This window comes from Cinclus cinclus, chromosome 4 (genome assembly GCF_963662255.1).
Source record: "Cinclus cinclus chromosome 4, bCinCin1.1, whole genome shotgun sequence".
Lineage (NCBI taxonomy): Eukaryota > Metazoa > Chordata > Aves > Passeriformes > Cinclidae > Cinclus > Cinclus cinclus.
Window position 1 is genome coordinate 66798156 of NC_085049.1, and position 13292 is coordinate 66811447.

The 13292-nt window shown below is 48.3% G+C and overlaps 1 protein-coding gene across 1 annotated transcript in view; it reads right to left on the reverse strand.

The window, feature by feature from the left end:
- The window catches only part of EXOC4 (exocyst complex component 4), a 295027-nt gene that overhangs the window by 14624 nt on the left and 267111 nt on the right, over window positions 1-13292 (reverse strand). Inside the window, exons 15-17 of the mRNA XM_062492431.1 lie at window positions 12632-12773; window positions 8747-8925; window positions 7294-7453 (exon numbers count right to left, since the gene is read on the reverse strand). Of these exons, the coding sequence (XP_062348415.1) occupies window positions 7294-7453; window positions 8747-8925; window positions 12632-12773 (481 nt within the window). The remainder of the gene's footprint in view (window positions 1-7293; window positions 7454-8746; window positions 8926-12631; window positions 12774-13292) is intronic.

Below are 13292 nucleotides of genomic sequence, written 5' to 3' on the forward strand. Positions count from 1 at the left end.
CCACTGCCCACCATGGACCACCTGCTCCATTTTTTTTCTGCCACCACCCACAACCCAAATTCTGTGCAAATAAAGAAAATATTGATGAGTTGTCCATGATTTCCCAGAGTCACCACAGAGATGACAGTGGCCACCACAACTGACACCTCCAGGATGTGCTTCCAAACCCCAGCCTGAAAAAAACAATGCCCACCTGACATTCCACAGGCCTGGACAAACAAAATGATCCGATTCCAGCTGGATAAGCAGAGTTTCCTGAACTCAGACCTTCTATTAAAACACTTCCAAAAGTAATTGGCCAGTGGCAAAGCATCGTCACTGAGGCCAAAATCACTAAAGGTGGAAAATAAGAAGAAAAACTTCCACCAAGAAAAATCCCTTGCCTTTAACTACCATTAGCAATGCAGCATGACAGAGGGAGATAAACACACAGGCACCTACACAAATAAGGAGCTTGGGAACACAGTAATTACTTCGATTTTTTTTTCTCCCCCTCCCCACTGACATTCAAAACTTATTAGTCTCCAGAAATCACATATCAGCAAAAGACTGTTACCTCAGGGACAAATGAGGGATTTGTTTGTAATTCATTTCCAGGAGAATATATCCTGATGGTTTTAAGGCACAGGAGGAACATGCTGTGGCCAAAACAGACTTGTTAAAAATGTTTATTCCCATCTTCCTGAGCTGGCTCCCTGGAAATGGGAACGCCAGGTTTCTGCTGGCTGAGAAGTTCAACCCCATTGATTGTTTCTCTAACATGCCACGAACTGAGTGAGGAAAAGTCAGTGAAGCCTCTCAGTTTTTCAGTCCATTTCCAGTTTAGGAAAATTGAATTAATCTCTTTACTCAGAGCAGCTCAGACGTCCCCAGTCCAGGCAATGAAAATCATTGCAGAGGCCATGAAAACCTCTCTCTTTAAAGGTTACAGAGCGAAGATTAAAACTGCCTCCGGGAAGGGCTGAAAAAAAAAAAAAAGCCTGATCGAAATAAAACACTGAGTCAACACTGGAAAGGCTGAGCAGGACTGGTGCCTTCCAGAGCCTGCTGATATTTTCAGATGTTTCATTCTGGCACTTGGAGCCATCCCCATGGGGAGTGGATGCTCTGTGACTTCCCACAGCCAGCGTGTTCAGGGGCAGAGGAACTGCTGTGTGAATTTAGCCCCTAAATACAATTACTCTGTGGCTGCTATGAGGTGTAAGGCCTCAAGGGTTGTCCTGGGGAGGAATATGTGCGAGCAGCCCTGAGGAGAAGGACTGGGCACACCCATGGCAAAGAGTAGGGTTTCTTCAAAGCAGTCTCAAAACTTCCAAAATCTCCAAAATATTCCAAAGTCTCCTCTCCATCCTGTGCTGAGGAGCTGGGAAGCTTCAGCAAAGGACTTGGTCGCATCCCAGCTTCCAGGAACACCTGAAACTTTCCTGAAGAATGCTGAAAGTTTGGGAAACCTGGAGCAGGCATTTGGCTGAAAAGGCCAAATGATCTGGGGAAAGTTCTGGAGAACCAGGAAAAGATGAGGGAGCTGGGAAAGGGGCTCAGCCTGGAGAAAAGGAGGCTCAGGGGGGACCTTGTGGCTCTGCACAACTCCCTGACAGGAGGGGACAGCCGGGGGGGGATTTGGGATCTGCCCAGGGGACAGGAGGAGAGGGAATGGCCTCAAGCTGGGGCAGGGGAGAAACAGGGTGGATTTTGGGGAATTCCTTCCGCAAAAGGGCTGCCCAGGGCAGTGCTGGAGTCCCCATCCCTGGAGGATTTAAAACCCATGTGGATGTGGCACTTGGGGACATGGGCAGTGGTATCCAGTGCTGGGAACAGCTAGACTCAATGATCTTAGAGAGCTTTTCCAACCTAAACAATTCCATGATCCCAAATGTACTGAGAGCAGAGAGACACTCCAAGGAATACTCTAGGGAATGCTGTGAAGGCACAAATTGGTGCCATCCTAAAACTCCTTGGCAGCTGCAGATTGAACTGGGAATGAAACCCATGGATGGGTGATTTGCTCCGGGGAGTTTTAATGATCCCATAAAAAGGTGGATCTTTGGGATGCAGGAAAGGGGAAGGGCCATACAGGGACCCTGTGATCTCCTAAATCCCCTTGAAGAAGCAGAAGGAGGAAAGTGAGGATGAGGCCATCAAGCTACAGGGTGGTTTTTAATTCTCTGCGATAGGGATTTTTGGTTAATGTGGTGAAACCACTAATTACAGCTAATTAAACTTGCATTGAGATCAAAGCTCAGCGGAAACTACAGGGGGGAACAAACAAGGCAGAAAAGAAAGGGAAAGAAAATTGGGATTTTGTTGTAACTGAGTCCTTAATTGAAAACTAAAGCAGCTTTGTTAATTAAAAGCTGCAAGCCCAAACGAAGACATGTTCCAGACACAGGAGTCCAGCCTGTGATGGAGACAACACATCTTTCCCACTCTGTCAGCAAAGGGAAACTTTTCCTCCAGAGCCTGTTCTGTCCCTCATCCCCTCATCCCCAGGACTTCCTGGGATCCAGACTGTGAAAATTTGGGGATTTTTTTACTTTGCACAACTTGGGCTATGAAGTGAGGGGATTGGAGTGCTCTGTTTACTCAGCTAAGGTGGGGTTTAGTCAAACTGAATGACCTTCAACAACTCAGATGTAGTCCTGGCTTGATGGTAGTGGCTTCAGTCCTGGCCCCAAGGAGAATACCTGAGATACTTCCCTCATCCACAGGCAGCAGGGGAGCATCACAGGAGTTCTGCAGAGACACCTGGCTCTGAACAAAGGGATCCAGGTCAGGATTTGCTGGACCTGATGCTCTCCACACACAAGTTGAGCTCACAGATGGCTCTGAGAGGAAGATTCCCTCCAGCAGCTCCACCCTCAGACAACCTGGACACCCAGGCACAACCACAGTATTTATCAAGAGTAAAATCAGAAAGAGAACTAAGATTTGGCAATGAAGAGTTTTCCCCCAGAGCACGGGGATGTTTAAATGCTTCCCTTTCCCTCGGCAGCTCCCAGCAGATGGCAGCAGGTCACTGCTGATTCCTGCTGCCTGGGACAGCCTCGTGCAGCAGGTAACAGCACAAATCTGGGTAAAATCGAACAAAAAAATGCCCAGCCTGGCAGGACAGGAGCTCTGAATGCCGAGGATCCAAACCTTGCACCACAGCCTGGTACCCAACCCCGCAGTGATGCAGGGTTTGGCTCGAGTTTGATAAAAGCTCAAGCTCCAGGTGCACCCTCCATCCTAAACCTTCCCAAGCTCCCCTTTCACAGAATCATAGAATCATGGAATGCTTTGGGTGAAAAGGGACCTTAAGGATCATCCAGTGCCACCCCCTGTCTTGGGTAGGGACATCTTCCACTATCCCAGGGTGCTTCAAGCCCCATCCAATCTGGCCTTGGAATAAAGACAGGTTTTGAGGAACAAGAGCATTCCCCAGACCCATGGAGGGGCTGGAGAGTGTCCAGGAATGGAGCTGGGAAGGGTCTGGAGAACCAGGAAAAGCTGAGGGAGCTGGGAAAGGGGCTCAGCCTGGAGAAAAGGAGGCTCAGGGGGGACCTTGTGGCTCTGCACAACTCCCTGACAGGAGGGGACAGCCGGGAGGGGATTTGGGATCTGCTCCCAGGGAACAGGGACAGGGAGCAGAGGGAACAGCCTCAGGCTGGGCTTGGGGAGGGTTAGGTTGGATTTTAGGGAGAACTCCTTCATGGAAAAGGCTGGTAAACATTGGAAAGGGCTGCCCAGGGAGGCTTGGAGTCCCCATCCCTGGAGGTGTTCAAGGAGTTCCTGGAGGTGGCACTCAGAGCTCTGGGCTGGGAACAAGGTGGAGGTTGGGCACAGCTTGGACTCGATGATCTTAGAAATCTTTTCCAGCTTCCATGATCCTGTGAGTCCATGATTTGGGTTTATTGATGGCCAAACCAGGAACAACTGGAGCTCTGGTGGCTCCTCCCCACCCCATTTCCCCGAGGATCCCCCAGCAGTGCCAGTGAGGTGTCACATCTGCTACAGGGACATGTCATAGCCAATATCCCTGGCAATGTCATCAACAGCAGGAGAAGATTCCTGGTCCCTGCAGGAGGGGTGGCCACAGGAACAACTGGAATGGCAGCACAGGGAAAGCTCCAGCTCTCACCAGGTGGGGGGACACCTCTGAATCCATGTGCTGCCACCACCTGAGGCAGGGAGGACACTGAGACCCAGGGACAGTGACAGCCCTGCTCAGAAACTTCCATTTCTGAGGTCACAGTGACACTTGTTAGAGAAAATGTTCCCATTTCATCCCTGCTCTCTCTGCTCCCTTTGCAACCACCTCAGTTCACTCTCCAGAACACTCAATTTTAACACTTGTATGACTCAAAAAACTGCGTTTTTCAGTGATTTTTTTAGGGGTGAGTCTGAAGCATAATCCTCATCCTTTGTGACTACCTCTGATGGAATCTTCATAAAATCCCAGAGAATTTCGGGTGGGGATAGAGGGAGAGAGAAAGCACAAGGGAAAGGACATGAGTAGGAATTTGAATTTGAAGCTTTTATCCTTTTAATGCCTTAAATTTCATTATGGGTGTGAAACTTTGGAAATGTGGAGGTATTTGGAAGTCATGCTCAGTCCCGGATTTTGCAGCACATGCCTGGATATTCCACAGGGAGCAAATCCTGCTTCTTCCTTAATAAAGCAGTGGAAGCCCCAACAACCTCCTGCATTTCTGCTGGTCTAGATAATGAACACACATAGGAGTGAAAAACCTATTAATATTTGCAGGAAATTTAGCAAATGCTACAAATCCTTTGTGACACCTCAGCAGTCCGAACCAGCCTGTTTCACCCTTTCTCCTGGTGCAAAAATCTCCTCACACAACTTGGCAATTTACAATTTTTTCAATGGAAACGTGCTCCAGCTCTGCTCTGTGATGCTCTTGTGAGACTTTCCCTGCCCTGAACTGAGAATCTTAAAGCAAAACTCATTTAAAACACATTTCCCCCTTGCTATGGGACTGCTCCCAAAGCAGAAAATGCTGCTGTTGTCACCTGCAGGTTACAGAGCTTTGGAAAAATGGAGTTTTAACAGCAAGAGCCTCACCAGGACCAACAAGTGTTCCCTGGGTTTGCTGTGAATCCTCCCCCTGATACTGGTTTCAGAGGAGAAAGGGTTTCCCTTTCCAGCTCCCCTGCTTGGGATTTCTGCTGCCTGAAGTCACTGAGCAGAGAAAAAAGGGGATGCCCAGTGTTCTCTGAGGCCTCTAAAAAGCCTTGAAGACCATATCAGAAGTGAAAAATAAAAGCAAAATCAAAAGCACACAGCGCTCAGGAAAACCTTAAAAAAACTTTTGGTCCTTTCTCAGCTGGTCTGGTCTTTCCCACAAACTGATTTCAAACAGGTTCACTTTGAGAAAAGGGACCTGTTTCAGAATTCAGATTTAATGCATGAAGAGGGGCTGCGTGGAGAGTGATGCATTGATTGTTAATTGTGGCTAATTGCTCCTTGAACCCTCAGAAATATCCAGGCAGGGTTGGGAGTCTTCCATCCCACTCACGATCCCCCAATTCCCTGGAGAAATGAAGCAGGGAGGGAATTCATGCCAGAAGGAGCAGAGGGAAGGGAGAACAGGGGAGGGAGGATTTCTCCATCAGCTCTGCCACTGCTCCTGTACATGAAAAAAAAAACCAAAACCACTTTATCTTGAAAAAGACAAAACTGAGAGCTAACCACAGCACAGAGCATTTACAGATTCCTGCCTGAGCCATATCACAGGGGTACAAATCACTTTTATCCCAGCCTGATGTTGTTTTATGCTTTCTGGAGGGGAACTGTTATGTTTATTTAATAGTTTGAGTAGACCTGGGTAACGTGGAGTCCCTAGGGTGACGTGAGAACCTTGCTCAGGTGATTGTGAATTCTGGTGAGCAGGACAGGGCTTGGATGCACCAGAGCCTTGTTTATGTAAAAGGAGAATTTGGGTAATAAACATTTAAACATTCAAGAGACATCTGAAGAACTAAAGAATCAAGCAGACTCCTCAGAGCATGGAATTATGCCCCAAAAGAAAAGAGAGAAGCGATGAAGCTGTGAAAGCAATAAAAGAAATGTTGCTGAATTGATTTGATGGGAACAAATCTGCACAAAATTGCTGTGGGAGGGTGAGGATCAGGCTCTTCCCCCAAGAAACAATGGACAGGACACAAGGGAATGGCCTCAAGTTGTGCCAGAGGAGGTTAGGGTTGGATATCAGGACAATTCCTTTACCACAGGATGGTAATTTTAAGAAAGAAAAGATTAAATTTGGGAAGTTCATTCCTTGCAGAGTTTCTAATGGATCTTTCTCCCTCCCCCCTCCTGCAGGCCTCAGCTTTCAGAACTTCCTCCTCATGCCAATGCCAATCTGAAGAAATGAATTCAATAATGACCCATCCCCAGATGAGATCCCAAATAAATGAGGCACTCGGTCACACTCCTCATCCAGGGAATTCCAACTTCCCTCCTCATTCAGCCTCCAACAGCAGTGGCCAAGTGATGGCACCAAGTTTTCCCAGTGGTTGTGGTGGGTCAGACCCAAGTTTCACACAGACCTCTCTCATTTGACCCCATTTCTTCATTTCCAAGCTCCAGAGCTTTACTTTAGCTGTTTTTGGCTCAGCTGTCCCCTCCTGACCCAGCTGCTGCCACGGAGGATCAGCTGAGGAGCTCCCTGCAGCCAATCCTGAGTCCAAAAACACTGCTCAGGGTTTGCCTTCACCTATCTGCTTATCCCTCAATCCTCCTTGAGTGAAGGAATCCCAGAATGTGGGAGAGGTTTGCAGAGGGTCTGTAACACCCAGCTTTGGGTTTACTTTGCTGTTCCTGCTGTTTCAAGGTAACAACTTTAGGGAGATGTCCCTTCAAGCCAGTATGGATCTGAGCCTTCAACAGACCAAAATATCTTTCACCTAGGAATAAATCTGAGCCCCAGTTTCATCCTGTTTTAAGTTCTACCCACTACCTTTGGAAGCTTTTCCCTGTCTGGGTTTGGTCTTGGAGAAGCCTCAAGGAAGCCCCAAGTGCAGACACTTTGGTGGGACCTCACATCAACCTCAACTGATCCACATTTGGACTTGATGACCTTGGAGATCTTCCCTAACCCTAATAACCCGCCTGATTCCACAATTCCGCGTCCCTCTGAATATTGTTCAACCCAAGGAAAACCAAAATTGCCACCAACACCTCCACTTGCTAAACTTGACACTCATCTAGCCCCCTCTTTCTTTTGGAAAGAAGCCAGCTCTGCTCATGTGGGCACCAAAAGAATGACAAACCCCGAGGTTTCTGCTCACCTAGCAAAGTCCAAGTCAGCCTCCCGGGACATGGTGATATTGGTGAGGTTTTGCTGCAGGATGAAGATGTTCCTGCACATTTTCTTGATGCCGGACTCGCTGATGCGCTTGAAGTAGTGGGCACCATTGATGAGGATGCAGGAGATGAGGTGACCCAAACCTGTAAGGGGGAAGAGATTTAGTGCCAATTATTTGTTGGTAAAACCCCCAAAATGCGCACTGTTAGGTGGTGCATGTGAGCTGGAGCAAGGGATAATTGGATTTTACCTGGAAACCCTCAGTAATCTTCATGGTGCAGTTTAGGACTTTCCAGCTCTTTAGTAAAAACACAAAACTGCCCCAAAACTTAGAGTTGTGTTATCACAACCACTGATTTTTATTCAGGCTTTGCATAATGTCCTTTCCAGTCCCTCTCCCTGTCTGGACAGAGCAATGGGCCACTGCAGCTCCTGTAAAACCACAGGATTTTAGTCTGCTGTCCAGGGTGGTATTTTCCCTGGTAAATTCAGTCTCCAGGAGCAGGAATGAGCTGCATTTCAAAGCCCCTGTGCACAACCCCTCTCTGATCAGTCCTGAACAGTTTCCTGTGTCCCAAGGATGTCACAAGGACACAGCTGGGGGCTAAAGGACACAGCCACCCCCAAAATGATGCATCCACTTGTGTCACGTTAGAAAGAGCAAAAACCCAGCCTGATTTACACTGCACAGGTCTGGGAAAGCCCAGAGGCCAATTAAAAGTCTAAATTAATGACTTAGTTCATGTACAAGGAGCCAGTGTGGAGCATCTGTAAATCCCAGACCCAGGGTTTAAGAGGTGCCTGTGATTAAGGAGGACCATGAGTATGAATTTAAACTTCAGCAGGGTGTGAATGGTCCCTGTGGCTCTGTGTGGAGTCATTTCCCTCTTCTCAAACAAGCCGGGAATCACAGAATCCCAGGATGGTTTGGGTGGGAAGGGACCTTAAAGCTCATCCGGTGCCACTCCCTCCATCCATGGGCATAGACACCTCCCATTGTCCCAGGCTGCTCCCAGCCCTAGTGTCCACCCTGACCTTGGACACTTCCAAGGATCCAGGGGGAGCCACAGCAGCTCTGGCAATTGCAGCCCAGCCAGGAATTCCTAATTCCCAAGATCCCATCCATCCCTGCCCTCTGGCAGTGGAAGCCATTCCCTGTGTCCTGTCCCTCCATGCCTTGTCCCCAGTCCCTCTGCAGCTCTCCTGGAGCCCCTTTAGGGGCTGGAATGTGCTGGAAGCTCTCCCTGGATCCTTCTCCTCTCCAGGAGAGCACCCCCAGCTCTCCCAGCTGGTCAATCCCCCCATGTTTCTCACCCATCAATGTCCTGAAGGTGACAACAGCACCTCAGTCTGCCTCATCCCTGAAAAGAATCCTGTGGAGCTTTGGGATGAGAATGGGAAACCTTTTGTTAAGGAAGGACTGGGAAGTGCCTGACCTTCAAAGATGTACTGGAACTTGTGCTGCTGCAGGCTGGCACTCATGGCCTCCTCAATGGCGCTGATGTCCTTGTTGAGCCGCACCACAAGTGGGTCATAGTCCATGCTCTCCACGTTGGCCACGATGGCATAATTCCCTTGTTTGACCAGAGGGATCAAGTAGTGGAAACAGTGAACCCTGTGAGGCACGAGGGAGAAACATCACAATGCAACCACCCCCATTTTAAAATATTTGTGGGATGCAAAGTGGTATCCCCCTTTCTCAAGCTAGTTACAAAAAATAACTTCAGGAGATGGGAGGTGTTGTCTGTGTTAAAGGCATCCTCCTCCTGTCACTGTCCCATCTTCAGGGGTGCATCCAACAGACCCTTGGTGACAGATCTGAATTTTCTATCTCTGCCATATCCACCATCATCTCACTGAATTTTCCCAAGATTCTCCAACTTCCCATACAATACCAGTCCTCCAACAAGAACTCCTGCCATGAAAATCTCACAGCAGCAACAAATGGCAGGACAAGTGAGCCAGGGGTCATGGAATGATCATTAAAATCCCAAAATTGTGCCTATTCTCAAGCATTTCACACTACTGCAACTCTTTACTGTTCACCAGCATGCCTAACCCTCATCCCCACATGGAAGGAAAAATTCCATGCAGCTAAATCCCAACGTGCCCAATCCTCATCCCTCCATGGAAGGAGAAATTCCATGCAGCTAAATCCCAATGTACCCAACCATTATCCACCCATGGAAGGAGAAATCCCATTCAGTTCAATCCTAACGTGCCCAATCCTCATCCCTCCATGGAAGGAGAAATTCCATACAATTCAATCCAAACGTGCCCAACCATTATCCCCCTATGGAAGGAGAATTTCCATGCAGTTCAATCCCAACGTGCCCAAGCATCAACTCTCCATGGAAGGAGAAATTCCATGCAGCTGAATCCCAATGTACCCAACCATTATCCCCCCAATGGAAGGAGAAATTCCATGCAATTCAATCCAAACGTGCCCAACCATCATCTCTCCATGGAAGGAGAAATTCCATGCAATTCAATCCCAATGTGCCCAAACCTGATCCCTCCTTGGAAGGAGAAATTCCATGCAGCTAAATCCCAATGTGCCCAACCATTATCCCCCCCCATGGAAGGAGAAATTCCATGTAGCTCAATCCCAACGTGCCCAATCCTCATCCCTCCATGGAAGGAGAAATTCCATGCAGCTCAATCCCAACGTGCCCAATCCTCATCCCTCCATGGAAGGAGAAATTCCATGCAGTTTTTCCCCTCTTAGGCCTCTGCAAAAAAACGTAATTAAGTTGTTTCTCTCAAAGCCACAGAGGAAAATGCTGTATCCAGAAAAATCCACGGCAGAGCTCCTTCTGTTTTTGTAATCACCCAGTGGGAATCTATTTCCACCAGGAGAGATTTACGCTGGATTTTAAGGAGAACGCCTTCATGGAAAGGGTCGTCCAGCCCTGGCAGAGCTGCCCAGGGCAGTGGTGGAGCCCCCATCCCTAGAAGTATTTAAAGCCATGTGGATGTGGCACTTGGGGACATGGGGCAGTGGTGACCTTGGCAGAGCTGGGAATGGTTGGACCTCATGATCTTAAAGGTCTTTTTCAACCTAAAGGATCCCATGATTCTGAAATTCACCTGCTAGGGGAACAAATCAAAGCCTGAGGGAGAATCCCTGGCATTTGGGGCATAACTCGGGGTCAGCACATGGGGACAGGAAATTCACACCAGAGTGGCCCAAATCTGTGACAGAGATGTCCTGGCTTCCATATTCCTTGGAAAACACCCTTGAGGTGGCCATCACAAGCAACTCCAATTTGGGGTAATTCCCAGAGTAAAAGCATCTTATATATATATATAGTTTTAAAATATGAAAATCCTGTAATAGACATTAAGTAGTCTAAAATTTCATGGTTATTCCAACAAAAGTTGATTCCATTCCTGGGCTGGATGGGATTTGGAGAATCTGGGATAGTGGGAGGTGTCCCTGCCCATGGCACTGGATAATCTTTAAAGCCCTTTCCAACCCAAATCTTGCCAGGATTGTAGGATGTGATTCCATGGCATGGTGGATTATCTGAGTATGCCAAATGTCTCCTTTAAGGAAGCACATACAAATCCAAGGAGCAGGATCTCAGTGACCTCCAGGCTGTGTCCAGGGGTTCTGGAAGAGGAGAAAACAACACCAGCCTGCATCTAGAATGAACAGGGGTCTGAGGCAGGAGAAAGTCAGGGGATAATTGTGTCAAATTCCCAAAATTCCTGGAGAATTCAAGGAGACAATTCCCACATTCCTGGCTGTTTTGGGTCACCTAAGATTGCACCTGCAGCAGCCAGAGGTAGGGCAAATTCCCAGGCTCCTCCCAAATGTGCTCTGAGTGCCTCTCAAACCACAGGGATTGTGTGGATGGATTCCCATTGTGCTGTGCACCTTGGGATCCAGGGAATGGGTGTAGGAACACAGAATCCTGCTGGGAACAGGCACCTGCAGCACTGGGATTGTTCTCTGTTCCTGCAGGTGGCTGGAAATGCAGAGTGAGGGATCCAGGGAAGCTCCCACCCCGCTGGGGTTTTCCTAATGTCAGCATCTCTCCTCAATCCCTTCCACCCTTTGCCCATGGTGAAATGGTTTGGTGAATTTACAGCTCCAAACACGGCTCCTGCTGGAAGTACTGGAGGAGCTGGGCAATGCTGTGCTCTACATTACAGCAAAATTTATCCCTGAATTCCGTTTTAGGGATTTTAGGGATTAACCCAAGTGTGACAAAAAGCCATAGAGGCCAGAAAGCCATCCCACAAGTTTGGGTTACCTCAGCCCAGCTGGAAAACTGCTCCATTTCCATACTTCCACCACCCTTTCCTCAAATCCTTCCAAGATCAGCAGGTGATGGATGGCAGGATGAAGGAGTGCTGACAATAATTAATGTGGATTTTATTTTGTAAGAGCTCCACGCTGACTCCAGCAGAACACACGGGGACATGATGTGGCTTGGGATGTGTCACCAAAGAACAAACTGATGATACATCAAATCTCTGACATTGCCCTTCTATTTGATGCCTCAGAGCAAAGGGAAACAATGAAAATACACCCAACCTAAACAGTTCTCCGGGGAAAAACATCTTCCCAGCCCTGGAGTGGGCAGCTGGCAGCCTGAAGAAAGAGATTTGCTGCCTTTGATCGTTGCATGTGAAGGCAGAGGCTTCATGAAATTATCCAGCCCTTGAAAAAAAATCCAGCTGGTTGCCTGCTTCCTGTTACTGTTTGAAAAAGTAGGAGGAGAAGCTCCTATTTGCAATTTAAAAAAAATAAAAACAATACAAAGCAAAACAAAAAACAACAAACTGTGGAGACACCTGTTAGACCATGAAAACACCATTGTGTTGTTCTGGAAGAACAAAGTCTCTGAAAATCACATTTTTCCTGGTCTCTGAACCATAATCATGGAATCACAGAGTGGGTTGGGTTGGAGGGACCTGCAAGATCCTCTCATTCCACCCCATCCATGGGCAGGGACACCTTCCACTATCCCAAGGTGCTCCAAGCCCCAATGTCCAACCTGGCCTGGGACACATCCAGGGATCCAGGGGCAGCCACAGCTTCTCTGGGAAACCTCTGGTAGGACCTCACCACACCCACATTAAGGAATTTCTTTCTAAATTCTCTTTTAGTTAAATACAAACCTCCCTAGGAAATTCCACTTTTGGTATCCTGTCTCCATCCTGCATTTGGCCACCAATGATTTGGTGATCTGGCATTTCTGGACTAACCTTTGCTGCTGTCGTGGACAAGTCTGTTTGTCTCCTCTGGACATGATCTTCACCTGTAGCCTGCCAAGATCCCCTCCCATCCCCAAATTCCAGGTTTTTACCTGACTTCCAGGTGCAGCACCAGCAGGCAGCGATCAGCCATCTCCTGGAAGGACCTGGCCAGCTCACTCAGGCTCTGCAGGATCTGCTCGGATGCAGGAAGGTGTTCCAGGCTGCCATGGCTGTCCTGGCCTGGGGACATGGCTGGCAAGAGAAAAGAGTTAAATTTGGGTCATTCTCCAACCCATCCAAAGCCTCTTATGGGCTCCCATCCTAGCTCTGGGTGTTCCCTCCACCTCTAATTCAGGAGTGGATCAAGGAGCGAAGTGCTCCTGCAAGGGATTAAACTCCCAAGTGGATCTGAGGGGTTTCATCAACCACCAGGACACATTTTCCTGGGACAAGATTGCTCTGGGGTGAGAAATCCTGTGGCTGCAGAGTCCAGGAGAATTTATCTTTGCTCTGCTGGGAGTGAGAGAGGAGCTGCTTGGGAGCCAAGGCATGGCACCCACAAGTGAGAGGGTCCTTTTTGGTCACCACAATGTCCCCATGAGCCTCAGGTGAGTCCCCATCCCTTCAGAGGAGCCTTCCTTTGGTTTTGTTCCTTAACCACACCTCTTTGCCAGTAAAAAACAATTAAACCCCACAGGCAACAACCATGAGCTGCTCATGGATCGTTTCCTTCCCTCTGAGACCTCCTCGAAAAAGCTCCTGGGATTTTAT